This window comes from Homarus americanus, unplaced genomic scaffold (genome assembly GCF_018991925.1).
Source record: "Homarus americanus isolate GMGI-L3 unplaced genomic scaffold, GMGI_Hamer_2.0 scaffold24351, whole genome shotgun sequence".
Classification (NCBI taxonomy): Eukaryota; Metazoa; Arthropoda; class Malacostraca; order Decapoda; family Nephropidae; genus Homarus; species Homarus americanus.
In genome coordinates, this window is record NW_024740914.1 from 30,620 (window position 1) to 47,605 (window position 16,986).

At 43.7% G+C, this 16,986-nt stretch overlaps 1 protein-coding gene across 1 annotated transcript; it reads right to left on the reverse strand.

The window, feature by feature from the left end:
* Positions 1-1,583: 1,583 nt before the first annotated feature.
* Positions 1,584-11,381, reverse strand: LOC121875562. The gene is made up of 6 exons (XM_042380155.1): positions 11,359-11,381; positions 8,085-8,160; positions 4,271-4,388; positions 3,882-4,005; positions 1,993-2,107; positions 1,584-1,810 (listed from the first exon to the last, which is right to left on the reverse strand). Exons 3-6 carry the CDS (start codon positions 4,274-4,276, stop codon positions 1,636-1,638), a joined length of 420 nt encoding a protein of 139 aa, XP_042236089.1. The 5' UTR covers positions 4,277-4,388; positions 8,085-8,160; positions 11,359-11,381; the 3' UTR covers positions 1,584-1,635.
* Between the last annotated feature and the right edge of the window lie 5,605 nt (positions 11,382-16,986).

The window sequence follows — 16,986 nt, forward strand, 5'->3', positions numbered from 1 at the left end:
GTCGTACGTCCCGGAGGATAAATCATTCTAAAACTTTTTTCCACATTTGCCAGACCACACTCATCAAGGGGTTAGGTTAGGCTGAGAGTGTACTTTTCCTATAATCGACTTCCGTATACCAATAGTAGGGTTGCCATACGTCTGTATTTTCCCGGACATTTCCTCCATTTAGGTCTCGAAATCTTCATCCGGAAGGAACTTTTTAAATTCTTCAAAAATCCGGAATTTCAGCTTCCATTATTTTCTCCATGGAAAAAAAAAACGTGAAACTGTAATGATGAGAAAGAGGGGAGGTGGAAACCGGAGACATCTCGTTCAGTTTTCGTCAGCTGATAAGTCACGTGTATGCCTATACAGTGTTGTCAACTTAGCTGTCAAATATTTGATTGATAAGGGGGTAAAAGTTGATGATGTGAAGTGTTTTGACCAAGTTAGTAACCTGAAGCAGTTTGTGGAAAATTACAAGTGATGAAGAATTTAGTAATCTGCCAACACATAAAAAGTGGACCAAATACTTTGAAAACTCAAAGAACTTTGAATGTCACTCAGAATTGCTAAGAATTGCACAATTCTTCTTTGCTATACAGTATCATCTCACAATGCAAATGTAGAATGAGTTTTTTCACTGATGCAAAGTCAATGGACAAAGGAAAGGAACAAATTGAGTGTTGAAACAATGAAAGGCATTCTGACTGTACATTACAACTTCTGAGAAACATCTTGCAGTGACTTCTATACCTTTCTAAAGAGCAATCAGCCAATACTGAAAAAGATCCGATCTACAGAAAAGTATGCATGGGCACAAAGTCACACACACAGTGGGGGAAGAAGACTGCAGCTAAAGAAGATATTCAGCCTTAAGCAAAGGAAATTTTTATTTTTTTATTTTTAAGATTTCTATACCACGTATGTTGCATATTAGCCGACATTAAAAACACAATGCAATACAGTACACCGATACTGGTATGTATATGTACACCTAGACCCCGACTTACGACGGGGTTAGGGACCCAAATCCAGGTCAAGTCTCACATGGTCAAGTCCATACAGATAAAAAAAAAAAAAAATTTATAAAAATCTGCAATGAAATACATACAGTAAAAGTAAATAGTCAATGATGAATGATATGTACAGTGAAAAGTGGTTAAGGATTGGTTACAGTGATTGAGCACCAACCTTTAAATGTCAGTTGAATGCATGAATCTATAATTTTCTAATTATACATGGAGACTACATTAACTGGAAACGTTTTAGTATAGAAATCGTGTCATTTGGAAAAAAAAAAAAAAAATTCTCTGATTAATCGTGAAGTCACGTAATTAAATGATTAGGATGTGATTATATATATATATATATATATATATATATATATATATATATATATATATATATATATATATATATATATATATATATATATATATATATATATATATATATATATATATATATAAAAATTTCTGTCACGCTTCAAGGTTACATAAGCTCCAAAGTGTGTGCCAGGGAGTAGGGGGGGGGGGTCGTCTTCGGGAACGTCCTCTTTTTTTTAATGTTCAGACATGACAACCCTAACCAACACACGCGAGGAAAATAAGACCAATTAATGACGAAAACAAAAAATAAAACGTGAAAAATTCAACACTTACGTTTAGCAGGTGTAGTCGACCCACTGGGTGATGGATTAATTCTTTTGGTGGGATGATCACGGCCACCCTGCAACCTGGCACTGTCCTGCACCCTGGCACTGTCCTGCACCCTGACAGTGTCCTGCACCCTGACAGTGTCCTGCACCCTGGCACTGTCCTGCACCCTGCAAAACAACACAACCACACTTGAGTGGTCAATCCTTATGGAAAATTATTGATAATAATGACCTGCCAATCACAGCAGCCATACGACAACTGGCAAGAAAATATATAACATTACAATATGTGGAGTGACTATATTATTATTACAAAGAAATAACTTGTTCAACTATTGAAAGATAAGCACCTTGGTGGTTGGGCCACCTGTTGAGAGGGGTCCCTCTGTTGCACCCATGACAAAAGTTCATGGTGGTGAGAGGCCCACCACTCTCTCAGGCAGGTTATTTCCGCCTTCTCCAGATCTGTGGAAACACGACAATGACAAATATTATTGTGCTGTTTCCTCCAGTAATATCAACATTAGGGCAGTGACACAGTACAGTGTGGGGACAGTACAAGTGTGTGGGGCAGTGACACAGTAGTGTGGGGCAGTGACACAGTACAGTGTGGGGACAGTACATAATGTGGGGCAGTGACACAGTAGTGTGGGGACAGTACAATAGTGTAGGGCAGTGACACAGTACAGTGTGGGGCAGTGAAACAGTACAGTGTGGAGACAGTACAGTAGTGTGGGACAGTGACACAGTACAGTGTGGGGACAGTACAATAGTGTAGGGCAGTGACACAGTACAGTGTGGGGACAGTACAATAGTGTGGGGCAGTGACACAGTACAGTGTGGGCAGTACAGTAGTGTGGGCAGTGACAGTACAGTGTGGGACAGTACAATAGTGTGGGGCAGTGACACAGTACAGTGTGGGGACAGTACAGTGTAGGGCAGATACAGTGTGGGGACAGTACAATAGTGGGGGCAGACACAGTACAGTGTGGGCAGTGACACAGTACAGTGTGGGTGGGGGGGGCAGTACAGTAGTGTAGGGCAGTGACAGTACAGTGTGGGGACAGTACAATAGTGTGGGGCAGTGACACAGTACAATGTGGCAGTACAGTGGTGTGGGGCAGTGACAGTGTGTGGGGCAGTGACACAGTACAGTGTGTACAGTGGTGCAGTGACACAGTACAATGGTGTGGGGCAGTGACACAGTACAGTGTGGGGACAGTACAGTAGTGTGGGGCAGTGACACAGTACAATGTGGGGACAGTACAGTAGTGTGGGGCAGTGACACAGTACAGTGGTGTGGGGCAGTGACAGTACAGTGTGGGGACAGTAGAATAGTGTGGGGCATTGACAGTAGTGTGGGGACAGTACAGTAGTGTGGGGACACAATGGTGTGGGGCAGTGACACAGTACAGTGGTGTGGGGCAGTGATACAGTATAGTGTGGGGACAGCACAATAGTGTGGGGCAGTGACACTACAGTGTGGGGACAGTACAGTGTGTGGGGCAGTGACACAGTACAGTAGTGTGGGGACAGTACAATGGTGTGGGGCGGTGACAGTACAGTATGGGGACAGTACAGTAGTGTGGGGCAGTGACACAGTACAGTGTGGAGACACAGTACAGTGACACACAGTGTGGCAACAATAGTGTGGGGCAGTGACACAGTACAGTGTGGGGACAGTACAGTAGTGTGGGGCAGTGACACAGTACAGTAGTGTGGGGCAGTGACACAGTACAGTGGTGGTACAGTAGTGTGGGGCAGTGACACAGTACAGTCAGTACAGTGGTGTGGGGCAGTGACACAGTACAGTGTGGGGACAGTACAGTAGTGTGGGCAGTGACACAGTACAGTAGTGTGGGGCAGTGACACAGTACAGTAGTGTGGGGCAGTGACACAGTACAGTAGCAGTGACACAGTACAGTGTGGGGACAGTACAGTAGTGTGGGGCAGTGACACAGTACAGTGTGGGGACAGTACAGTAGTGTGGGGCAGTGACACAGTACAGTGTGGGGACAGTACAGTAGTGTGGGGCAGTGACACAGTACAGTAGTGTGGGGCAGTGACACAGTTCAGTGTGGGGACAGTACAGTAGTTTGGGGCAGTACACAGAAAGTAGTTGAAGGGTCAGGAATCAACATATTAGCTGACACAGATTCAGAAACACTCATCCACATCATCTGGGTAAAACTACATCCGGATCATCCACATTTCAACGAGCTGTATGTCGTACACTTACCAGGGACTCTCCTGTAATATTTCGAGTCGGTAATGGGTTCGAAGTCATTTCTGCTTCCACTAACCCTGACTACTGATGCGGCCGAAAAAACCTTAGCCACATATTTGCTACCGTAGAACTCCACCTGAAATAAATAAATAAATAAATAAATAATTTTCCTTCACTGAACAACAACAACAAGATAGGCTCAGGTGAAGATTAGGCACCCCAGTTTATTTCAGCTGATGATTAAACACTAAGACTGCCTCGGGAGTGAAGGTTACTGTACACCCCAGTTGATGATTAAACCCCTTAATGCTAACCTAACCTCAGTTAGTTTAGATAATTGTACACAAGTTAGAGAGCTGTTGTTCACAATGTACAGTACACACACTGGGTCATCAACGTACCATCATATCAGTTGTCCTAATAATCTGCCCTCTCTCCACAGTGCCGCGGAGCTTCACTTTGCAGGGATCATTGATAAAGATGTGTCTTGGTCGGCGCGGGGGTGCAGGCACGTGGGATCTACAAGAGACAGTAGTGTGTGGCGTGGTCCGATTTTCGTAATTTATGGGTGCTTGAGCACCTCCTCAATGACTCCATACATCATTCTTTTATTAATGTTTTGCCTACACTCCCAAATTGTTATTATATTTCTGTAGGGCAGTGGACTGCTGTGGGAGGGGACATAAAAAATTCGTACACTGCCCTCCATTCCCACGTACAAAGTTCTTTTTTGCAGTCTATAACCACATACCATGAGCCATTGGTCTTCTTGTATCTTCTTAAGATGCTCATCTACACCAAGGGCCAAGTCTTCATGGAACATCACTTCCAATGCACTGCCCATTTCTTCAGTTGGGTTGACTGAAACAAACAAACAAACTTATCTTACCACAATGTGTATATGAAGAAATACATACAGTGTTAGTGTTGTGTTTAGTTGGCATTAGGTGTGTTGTGTTAATGTTAAGTTAGCATTAGGGTGTGTTGTGTTGTAACGACCACGGTCATACACGTCAGTTAACGCCAAAATCAAATGATTCATATTACGCTCAATAGCCCACAAAACATGTGACTCTGCTTTTATTTTGAGTCCTCCATCTGAGGAGTCCGTTTTCTCATCACTTCAAGACACCTCAGTCCTCCGTTATCCCATTTTCTCTGACTTACTGAAACCAACCTCTCGATAAAACGAATTTGAATGTGAGAGAGAACACCCTTGTTTTGAATCAACTAGATATGTCTGTTTACAGTTGGAACATTCAAGATCCATTGTGAGTGGTGTTGAACGCTTCAACTGTCCTTATTGTTAGTAAGACGTGTGAAGTAAGCGAGTGATGAGTTTGCCAGCTAGAGTGGCGTATTTTAGGTCGTCCGTGGGGATACCCATGAGTTTCTGATCGCTACTGAAGTTGTAGTATTTTGTCGCCCCGGCATCAGAGAATCTGATGTTTATAGTTTAGTTAGTGTCAGTTGTCTATTTAAGAAAGACATTAATTTCCTGAATTATTCTGTCAACCGGTATAATCTCCAAGATCTAACGTCTCCCTGTGAATAGGTCCTTGTTTGCAGAATTGATGTTATCAACGTGTATATTCCACCTTTTCCTGGCAAGCTCAACCTCTGATTAGATTATATGAATAGACATAGGAAATTACCCTGATCAGGTACACCGGAGTTCATAACCAAGTATACGGTAATCAAAAATGGTAGAGAAGGTATGTTGTTGGTAAGATCGACCTTTCTGGTATGAATACGGAGGCCCAAGCTGCCCCGCCGGTGCACGTATATACCTCTACACGAGGGAGAATCACGCATTCGTGACTCTTCCTCAACGTATCTCCAGGTATGTTCACGTGTGTTCCCCGCCGCCTATTAATTCAGTTTAACTTAGTCAATTTTGTGAATATCAGTGTTCATGTGTTAACATAGTAACTTCTGTGCCAATTAAGTCGAGTAACGTAGAGATTTAGATATCGGCTGGACCGTTGCCAGACGTATGTTTCGTATAGTTGAAGTTAATTATTGACGCATTCGTGACTCTTCCTCAACGTATCTCCAGACGCTGGTGTGTTAGCAACTCTCCTGAGGGACGGTAGCTACCTATGGGCAAGATGGTTCTTGAAGAATGTCTCTAAGGGGGCGCGTTTAGAATCCCAGGACACTATTCCCCCGGGAAGCGCCCTGAACACTCTGCCAGTTTGTCACGAGCCAACCTCCCTGGGTACACCTAGTGAGCGAGCCTTCAGCTTGGCGGTCGCTGTAAACAAATGTGCCCGCTGACTCCAACTGGAAATTGTACCTGATCTATTTGCATGGAGCAGTGTCAGCCCATGTTTGGAGGGATAACTAGCAGAAATATAGTATCCCGGGTTAAGTATTGAACCACTGAATGAGAATTCAAGGTACCAGGTGGTTCCTTGTGAACTGATAAGAAATATTGTATGTTGCTATTATTGTGGAGTGGTCCAGTGTGTTATATATTCATCTGTAGTAACCATGAAAGAATAACCTGAGAGTATAATGTTCTGATCAAGAAGTGAAGAGGTAATTTGTTACTTGTTAAAGTAAGACCTGAGGGTCCAGTGATGGCTTGTGAATAATAGTTACAAAATCTCATGTGTCAAGGTAATGATATCCCAATTGTCTCGAAGTAATGAGTATTTGGAGGTGTTGAATGAGGTAATAAGTTCTTGAAGCGTTTGAGGACTTAATAAGTTAATTGCGGTTCTGTTTAGCCTGAGTGAATCTAAGATGCATCTTCTCCACTCACTTGTTAATAAATATTGAATTAGTAAACTCCTTCTACACATTGGTTCCCAGAAAATAATACTTACTCACGTGCCTATACATCTACCACACTACCCAAAACCCTTCCAGGAGTTATGTTATATAATGAAAAGTCTGGGTGGTGGGAGCTACCCTTTGTAAGTATAAAAAGTGTTGTACTAAGAGTAACATGGTTCCTCAGACTAACCCATGTATAAGAATGACAAAAAACAAAGTATACTTCAGAAAGGTAAGAACATTGAAACTGAGAATATAATGTATATGAATGAAATGAAAGACTTGGAAAGTACAAGAAGAGAAAGATAAGACAGGTATATACATTGTGGAACTAACGACACCGCATAGAAATTATTAAATATATACATCATGAAAGTTTAAGATAAAGAACATACATAACTGAGAAGAGAATTACTTGTATAAGAATCTAAAATATACTTAGAACCAAAGAATTGATGAATCATAACAGAAAAGAATATCTGGATGGTAAATTATGAAAAGAGAAAATTCGGCCCGTTACAGTGTTGGGGTGTGTCGTGTTGGGGTGTGTCCAATGTAAGCAGGGTCTTAGGCGGTGTCGGCTTATATTGTCGGCTTAGGGTGTGTCGTGTTAGAATTAGTACGGGTTGGGTGTGTGGCGTCAGGGGTGTGTGAGGGCTTGGGGTGTGTCGGCTTGGGGTGTATGTCAGGTGTATAAGTGTGTGTGTCGTGTCGGGAATTGTGTCGTGTGGGGTGTGTCGTGTCCGGGTGTGTGTCGTGTCAGGGTGTGTCGTGTCAGAGGTGTGTCGTGTCAGGTGTGTAAATGTAAAGTGTGTCGTAACAAGGGTGCCTGTCTTGGGAATATGTAAGTAGCATGTTGTCGTAGGAGTGTTTCGTCTTAAGAATGTTATCTTTGAGGTGTGTCGTCTTAGGTGTGTAGTCTTTAAGAATTAGTAATAAGTGTAAAATTGTGTCGTGTTAGGGTTGTGTCGTCTTTAGGGTGTGTCATGTTAGTATTTGTTATAATTGATTGTGTCATGTTGGTTTAAGTTAATGTTATGTTAGGTTCATGTTGGGTAGGTTAATGTTATGTTAGGTTAATGTTAGGTTAGGTTAGGTTAATGGGATTAGGTTAATGGTTGGGTTTAATGTTATGTTAGGTTAATGTTATGTTAGGTTAATGTTGGGTTGGGTTAATGTTGAGGTTAGGTTAATGTTAGGTTAGGTTAATGTTGGAGGTTAATGTTAGGTTAGGTTAGGTTATAGGTTAGGTTAATGTTAGGTTAGGTTAATGTTAGGTTAGGTTAATGTTAGGTTAGGTTAATGTTAGATTAGGTTAATGTTGAGGTTAGTTAATGTTGGGTTAGGTTAATGTTGTTAGATTATTGGTTAGGTACGTTACTTTAGGTTATGTCAGAAGGATAACTAAGTTGAGATTATGTATAAACTTACCTTCTCTTAACATCATCCTTAAATTGCGGTGTTCCGTCTACCACTTTATAACTTCCAGTCGATATTAGCCATCCAAAAGAGAATATAGGTAGTAGTGTATATACTGCAGCTCAACCTACAGTAGTGTATATAAGCTCAACCTACAGTAGTGTATATAGCAGCTCAACCTACAGTAGTGTATACTACGTATATAGCAGCTCAACCTACAGTGGTATGCAGCAGCTCAACATACAGCAGCTCAACCTACAGTAGTGTATATAGCAGCTCAACCCCACAGTAGTGTATATAGCAGCTCAACCCAAGGTGCAGGTATATAGCAGCTCAACCTACAGTAGTGTATATATAGCAGCTCAACCTACAGTAGTGTATATAGCAGCTCAACCTGCTGCAGTGCATAGCAGCTCAACCCACAGCAGTGTATATATAGCAGCTCAACCCCACAGCAGTGTATAAGTAGCAGCTCAACCCACAGTAGAAAAAGTATAAAGGTGCTCAACCCCTACAGTAGTGTATATAGCAGTCAACCTACAGTAGTGTATATAGCAGCCAACCCACAGCAGTGCATAGCAGCAGCCTCAACATTGCAGTGTATATAGCAGCTCAAATCTCACAGTAGTGTATAGCCAACTCACAGTAGTGTATAGCAGCCAACCTACAGCAGTGCAGGCAGCAGCTCAACCCACAGTAGCATATAGCAGCTCAACCCACAGTAGTGTATATATAGCAGCTCAACTTCACAGTAGTGCAGGCATAGCAGCTCAACCTACAGTAGTATATAGCAGCCAACCAACAGTAGTGTATAGTAGCAGCTCAACCTACAGTAGTGCAGGCAGTAGCAGCCAACTTCATGTAGTGTATATAGCAGCTCACACACAGTAGTGCATACTACAGCTCAAGCCACAGCAGTGTATACACAGCTCAACCCACAGTAGTGGCACAGCAGCTCAACCCACAGTAGTGTATACAGCAGCTCAACCTCTACAGCAGTGCATATAGCATCAACCCATGCAGTAGTGTATACAGCAGCTCAACCCATAGTAGTGTGCATAGTAGCCAACCCCACAGTGTATATAGCAGCTCAACCCACAGGTACATAAGCAGCAGTCAACTACAGTAGTGGTATAGGCAGCTCAACCCACATTAGTGTATATATAGCTCAACCTACAGTAGTGTATATAGCAGCTCAACCTACAGTAGTGTATATAGCAGCTCAACCCCACAGTAGTGTATATAGCAGCTCAATCACAGTAGTGTATATAGTAGTCAACTCTAAGGTAGTGAGTATAGCAGCTCAACCTATGCAGTGCATATATAGCAGTTCAACCTACAGTAGTGCATATAGCAGCCAACCCCACAGTAGTGTATATAGCACCAACCCCAAGGCAGTGTAGTATATAGCAGCTCAACCCCACAGTAGTGTGTATATATAGCAGCTCAACCCCACAGTAGTGTATATGCAGCAGCCCAACCCCACAGTAGTGTATATAGCAGCTCAACCCACAGTAGTGCATATAGCAGCTCAACCACAGTAGTGTATAAGGCAGCTCAACCTACAGCAGTGTATATAAAGTAGTCAACTCATGTAGTATATAGCAGCTCAACTTGCTGGTAGTGTAAGTATAGCAGCTCAACCCATAGTAGTGTATATAGTGGCTCAACCATAGTAGTGTGTTATAGCAGTCTGCCCAAGGTAGTGTATATAGTGTGCCTCAACCAAGGTGCAGTGTATATAGCAGCCAATCCCACAGTAGTGTATAGCAGCTCAACTCTGTAGTGTATATAGTAGCTCAACCTACAGTAGTGTATATAGCAGCTCAACCCACAGTAGTGCATATATAGCAGCTCAATCACAGAAAGTGTATATATATAGCAGCTCAACCTACAGTGCGTATATGCAGCTCAAACCTAAGGTAGTGTATATAGCAGCTCAACCTACAGTAGTGTATATAGCAGCTCAATATATATTATATGATATAAGCCAATATACCTGGCACGTTCAGGTAAAAGCTGGAAGGAGTGAATATTACACAGTCTCTGAGACCTGGCGAGGTAGGGGTACCAGACAGTGTAAGGAAATAAGTGGTGGAATACTGAAGCACACTGTTTGTTGGCCAGGTACACAGTGTACAGTCGTGCGGGTGGAACATCAGCCACTGTTTGTTGAAGGCATGCAGTGTGTTGAAGCCGCGGTGGAAACCACTGCCACACCGTTTGCTGCCAGGTACATGCGTGGCTAGCCTGGGTGGTGGAATATCAAGCACACCGTTTGTTGGCCAGGCAGTACACAGTGTGGCCAGGCCGCGGTGAACACTGCATGACACCGTTTGTTGGCCAGGTACAGCGTAATAGCTTCGCGGTGAACATCAGCCACTGTTTGTTGGCCAGGCAAGGGCGGTTGAAGCCGCGGTGGCCAATACCGAAGCACACTGTTTGTTGGCCAGGTACACAGGTAATAGTCATGGTGAATACTGAAGCATACCTCATTGTTGGCCAGGGCACAGCAGCAATAGCCGCGGTGAATACTGAAGCACACCGTTTACGGCTAGGTACACAGTGTAATAGTCATGGGTGGAACACTGAAGTACACTGTTTGTTGCTGGTACACAGTGTAGTCATGGAGTGGAACACTGAAGTACACACTGTTTGTTGGCTAGGTACACAGTGTAATAGTCATGGGAACACTGAAGTACACTGTTTGTTGGCTAGGTACACAGTGTAATAGTCATGGGTGGAACACTGAAGTACACTGTTTGTTGGCTAGGTACACAGTGTAATAGTCATGGGTGGAACACTGAAGTACACTGTTTGTTGGCTAGGTACACAGTGTAATAGTCATGGGTGGAACACTGAAGTACACTGTTTGTTGGCTAGGTACACAGTGTAATAGTCATGGGTGGAACACTGAAGTACACTGTTTGTTGGCTAGGTACACAGTGTAATAGTCATGGGTGGAACACTGAAGTACACTGTTTGTTGGCTAGGTACACAGTGTAATAGTCATGGGTGGAAGACTGAAGTACACTGTTTGTTGGCTAGGTACACAGTGTAATAGTCATGGGTGGAACACTGAAGTACACCGTTTGTTGGCTAGGTACACAGTGTAATAGTCATGGGTGGAACACTGAAGTACACTGTTTGTTGGCTAGGTACACAGTGTAATAGTCATGGGTGTTATATCGAGGGTTTGCTAAACCTCCATATAATGAACAACATACATTTCACTAACAGTTTTTGAAACAACAGTGAGATACCAACAGTGACATAAGACTTACAATACGGTAAACACCGCAGTATTTGTTGGTTGCTTGCCTTGCTCCAACTCCGTGTGAACCCTGTTAGGAGGCAGGTGGTCCCTTATTTCCCCCAATGAGAGCTCCGCCACCATGATCGTTTACACATTAGGCTCCATGGTAACAATAACACCTGCAAAAATTAGACATGTAAATAATATCATAATCATTAGCCACCCGTTGTTGGTTAGGTTAGGTTTAATAAGTTTGGGGGTAAATAAATCATAATTATCAATGATCATTTGTTGGTTAGGTTAGGTTTCTTAATAAGTTATGGGATAAAATTATTGTTTTAGTAATCCAACTATTTGGAAGAACCGTAGATCACAATTGTTCAAAACACGTCATAAACTACCAGAAACAGATAATTTCAACCATCTTGACCTAAACTTAAAATCCTAAAATTCGGTGGATGACCAAAATGACAACATACAGTAATATATCCATCACGCAGAATTCCTCAAACCCGTAAATTCCTGGAAAAGTGTGGCTTTGGGAACGATTAATTATCCGGGGTGCACACTTTCGGAAAATTCCCAGCCAGATGCACAGAGGAGTTTGTGAGCTACTCAGCCAGGCCGCACCACCCCCCCCCCCCAATCTGCTATCCCAGTTTGTCCGCTCGTACTGAATCACATTAATTTACTGTCATTGCCATACTGTGCTGCCATTCGTTGAAACTTGCTACAGTCATGCCTCCTCAACCATCACTCCAGTTTCTAAGCGTGCACATATAGGTTGTGCACATGTACTGTACCTATATCCTGGTTACAAAAAATACTTCATCAAGTGAGGGGGGTGTAAGGGTTATATGTGTTATGGTGTGGGTACACCCAGTAGTGGTGCAAGTAAATTGAGCCTGAGGGCAGGGTACCAGGAGTTCCTATTTTGGGTGCATGCAGCATCTTTTCTGTAACTATTTTTGTGTTTCAATAAACAGTGTATTTGTATGTGAGTCTATGATTCACCTATAGTATTCACCGTTGTTCTTTCCCTGCTCTTACAAATTGGTGGCCTCGGTGGCTCAGCAGTAAGTAGTAACAGCACCCACTCTTACACTATTGCAGCTTTTAAAGCTAATTATTTACGTACGACCTTCGCTCAGGCTGTTGCTGCTACTGAAGGTGAGAAAACACTCACACACTTTTGGAAGGACAACAACATTTTGACATGTATAAAGAACATAGCTGCAGCATGGCATGAGGTTACAGGTCAGTGCATGAATGGAATATGGAAGAAAGTCCTTTAAAGATATGTGAACAGTTTCAAAGGAATAATGTAGATGAAATCATGTTCTGAGATTAGTAACAAGATTGTGGAGTTGGGTAAACAGCTTGAGTTAGAAATGATAATGAAGATGTTGAACAGTTGGTTGAAAGTGTAGCAGAAGAGCTAAGTCTAAATGTAGAAGAAGAATCTGCATCCCCTAAAAGTTTTCAGTGAAACAAGTGGCAGAGGCATTTGTTACTATCAATAAGGGAATGCAAATGTTTGAAGGAATGGATCAAAATGTTTAGTGTTTTGCCAAAGTTGACAGAATGGTCCAAGATGCACTTGCTTGCTACAGGGAGATTTATAATGAAAAGAAAAAGCAAACTGTGTAGTCTAAATTGGACATATATTTTAAGAAGTCCCCCATTTCTGTCTCCTCACGCCCCACCAGTGCTGCCTCTTCACTCCAATAAGATGATCCAATACCTTCAACAAGCAAGGATCTCCTTTATGTTAACCTGTCTGAAGAAAGAGACATTGATGACCCACCCAGCCCTGTCTCCTCCTGTTTCATCCAGTTAATGTAGTCTCCATGTATAATTAAAAAATTATTGGGGCCCCGTGTGCATTCAGCTGACTACATTAAAAGTAAGTGCACAGTCACACTGTATCCATTCTTCATTATTGACTACTTTTACTATACTGTCTTTAATTTTAGATTTTCTAAGTATTATTTTTTGCATTTTCAACTTACAACCTGAATTTGGGTAAACACGGCAGGAACCTACGGACAGCCAACGGACGAATATTTACTGTATAGATATTTATAGTAAAAAATATTCCAATGATTACACGATGAAACATTATAGGACCCCATACAATAAATAAATAATTATTAATATAAGCAATATCACCAATAAGATAATTTTCAACTGTCCCGTAGTGTCTCGGCGAACTTGTCCAGGGGCCGCATACTGAAAAACATTTACGGGACTGTCTATTTGTTTACCCATAACTGGACTTACAGTCTCCGATCGGTATACTTGAAAAAAATATTTGGCAGCGGACTCCTAAGTACGCCCGTAATCTAGCCCATAACTTACAACACCTTAGGTGCCGTAACACGAACAACCCTGATATAGTAGTCACATTTCCCAATTGCATAACAAAAATTAATATATGTTGTAATAATGCTTGTTAGACTTGTTTTATCATAGAATAATGAAGAAAATTTTTTGTACATCAACAAACTAAAATACGATGTTCCAGTTTGTCTTTTTAGCTCATTTTTTGCGCTAAGAATTTCTCGCTGAATGGAAGAGACGCAGCTCTTGTCTTACAACTTTTCAAGCAATTTGTACCAAAATAGAAGATTTATTTTGTCCAGATTTATGGTACATTTTTTTTATGGGTGAATAAACTTGCAGATAGACCTTATTAATGTGGTATAGCTGTAAATATCCTTCAGTAATGAAAGCCAATTATGAGGTCAAGTGAACATTTTTGCCAAGACTCCGCTCTTGTTAATAGAAGAGGGTATTAGAAATAAACTGTCAAAGCTAAAGGTAATTCTCAGAGATGCAGCGATGGAACACCTACTACGAAACAACCTTGTAAAGGCTGCCAACACAGTTTTATGCCAGAGCGCTCCTGCTTAACACAATTGCTCAAGGTATTGGATATTTGGACCCATATTCTGGAACAGGGTGGTAATATCAACAATATATACCTAGATTTTGCTAGGCTTTCGACAGTGTACCAGACTAAAATCTGAAAATCAAACTGGAAGGATACGGAATTCGGGGAATGTCCTAACGTGGATAGAAGACTTCCCACATGACCGCAAGCAGTGTGTGATGATTAATGGCACGAAAACATCATCCGTTCCTGTCACAAGCAGGGTACCACAGGGCAGTGTATTGGGCCCGCTGTTTGTTTGTTTCATAAATGACATGCCTGATGGTGTACACTCCTCCATACAAATGTTTGCCGATGACGCCATTTTATTTCGGGAAGTCAAGATCCATGCAGACTGTGAAGAGCTGCAGAAGGATCTCAGTGAGCTCCAAGAATGGTCGAAGAAATGGCTGCTAAGATTCAATGTCACGAAGTGTAAGAGGATGCAACTGGGGCGTACCATCGGTAAGGAGGCGTACCATACGTCCCAACTGTAGGTTATGTATCTAAGCTACTGTGCCGAGTAGCAACCTTGTATATAAGCTACTGTGCCGAGTAGCATTTATATATGTAATTACGTGGCAACACTGCACGTGTTATGTGGCAACATTGCCCCGAGGCTGCCATATGGCAAGGCAGCCTCAGTCTGACTCTGTGGGACGTGCAAGGCACACGCTAGTCACTACTTGTATTTCTCCCATCCGTTAATAAATCGACTTCAGTGTGACCCGGTGTTTCCCTACCCATCACTGCCTTCTTCAGGGAACACTTGGAACCTTCATGGCACAGTGAGTAGGATCTGTGGACTTACAAGTGTTGTAAACAATGCCGAGACAGTTATGTCTGCCGGTGATGTTCGTCGACTGTGTTGTGTTGTGTTTCGCCGCGACTTGCAGTGTTGCGCCATCACAGTGCGTTTTAGTGACGGTGGCAGTGTTAGTGTCAGTGTATTAGTGTGTCTAGAGCCGAGAGTTGAGCATTGGCCTGTTTTTTGTGGTACCCACGGAGCACGCAGGCGTACACCCTTCTCGTGTGACACCTGGGGAGACACTAACATTCTCACCTCCATGGCGGCTCTAGCCACCCGTATTAAGGCCACCACGATCTGCTCTCTCTCACACACACACTGACAGAACAGTGGACTATGCGTTATTTCTGCGCTGTTTACGTCATATATATGTGGTTCGAGCTGATGAGGCGCCACTTTATATACTAAACAGTGCAGTTCAAGCATACTAAGATGGGCGGTAAGAAGGGACAACATCAAGATGGGAGACACGACTCCCCACCTTCTCCTCTACCGGGCACAGATGGATCTTCACCTCCAGCGACGGACATTGCCACAATTCTGAGGTGGACGGACGACAGGGACGAGAGAAGCAGAGAAATGGAACTTCAGAGGGAGGAGATACGAAGAGGAGGAAAAGGCGCGCTTTGAAGCAATATTGGCGACCCTGTAACTAACCCACCCTCCCTCACTCGCAGGTAGCGCGCATCAAGGCACCAATACCCTCCCTCCTCCACCACACCAGCGTCCTCCAGGCAATCTTGCTACTCCAACAGCTCCCAAGGAATCTGTTCAACCCCCACCCGCCCTCTCACCAGAAGTCACGTTTCAGCTTTTTCGTGAGTGGAGGCGGCAGTGGACAGATTACTCCACGATGGTGGACCTCGATATCATGCCCCCAAACAAACAGCTTATCCAACTGCGGATGTGTTTGTCGCTGGAGACCCAGAGAGTTTTGGAGCACACGTTGCAAGTGCCTCCCGGTTCTACGTCATCAGTGACGGATGTGCTCGACCTTTTGCAGGAGCACGTTAAAGGTCGGAATAACGAGGCTTTGCATCGCCGCGCCTTCACCAGCTGCAAGCAGCCGGAGAATGAATCCTTTGACGACTTTTTTGTACGTTTGAAGAGTTTGTCGGAGGAGATTGACGTCTGCAAGACGCACAGCCGGGAATGTGAGGAAGCCTGGATCAAGCACGGGATCTCGACAGGTGTCAGGCAAGAAGAGTTGGTGCAGCGACTCATCCCCTGGACGCTGCCTCCACACTCCAGGTGGTAGTGACTGAATATCGGTCATACGAGGCCACCAAGTCCGCCACCTCTGCCTTATGGGCCCCACCTGCTGTGAGAGCTATCTCACAGTACAAGAAGGATAAGAAGGTGGCCAACAACGTGAAGGCTGCCGTACTTTCTTCCACGCCTCCGCCTAGTACTTCCTGTGGCAGCTGTGGAAAGCAGCATGGCCCCAAGACATGCCCAGCCGCCGACGCACTGTGTCGTGGATGTGACCGTAAGGGCCACTGGTCTAACACAGACAGGTGCCCTGCACGAGACCACAAGTGTCAGGCCTGCGGTCGCTATGGACACTACGACAAGTGCTGCCGCCAACCCAAGCCCAAGACAAGGAGGAAAGCAGCGCACTTCCCTCGGGGTGGTTCGCACGCAGCCCCCATCAGATGGCCCACGCAGCCCCAAGCAGCAGCGGAGTCATATTAGGAGGGTGGAATCGACCACACGCCCCAGGGCTACCCCTTCCCCTACCATGCGCGTCGCCGTCAAACACGGTGATGTGTCGGGTCACATCGAGGTGATACCGGACACCGGCGCTGATACTACGGTGATAGGCCTGAAGCACCTCCAGAAACTGGGCCTCACCAAACGCAACCTGGGACCACCGCGGCAGCTGCAGTACTACAGTGGGCTCCTTTCAAGCGGA

Bases quoted from the DNA above. Each gene is read 5' to 3' on its own strand.
- LOC121875562 (XM_042380155.1), bottom strand. The intron at 2,108-3,881 runs GTAAGTGTACGA...GTGTTTCCACAG, and splicing joins ATATTACAGGAGAGTCCCTG to ATCTGGAGAAGGCGGAAATA. The intron at 1,811-1,992 runs GTGCTTATCTTT...GTTGTTTTGCAG, and splicing joins CAGGTGGCCCAACCACCAAG to GGTGCAGGACAGTGCCAGGG.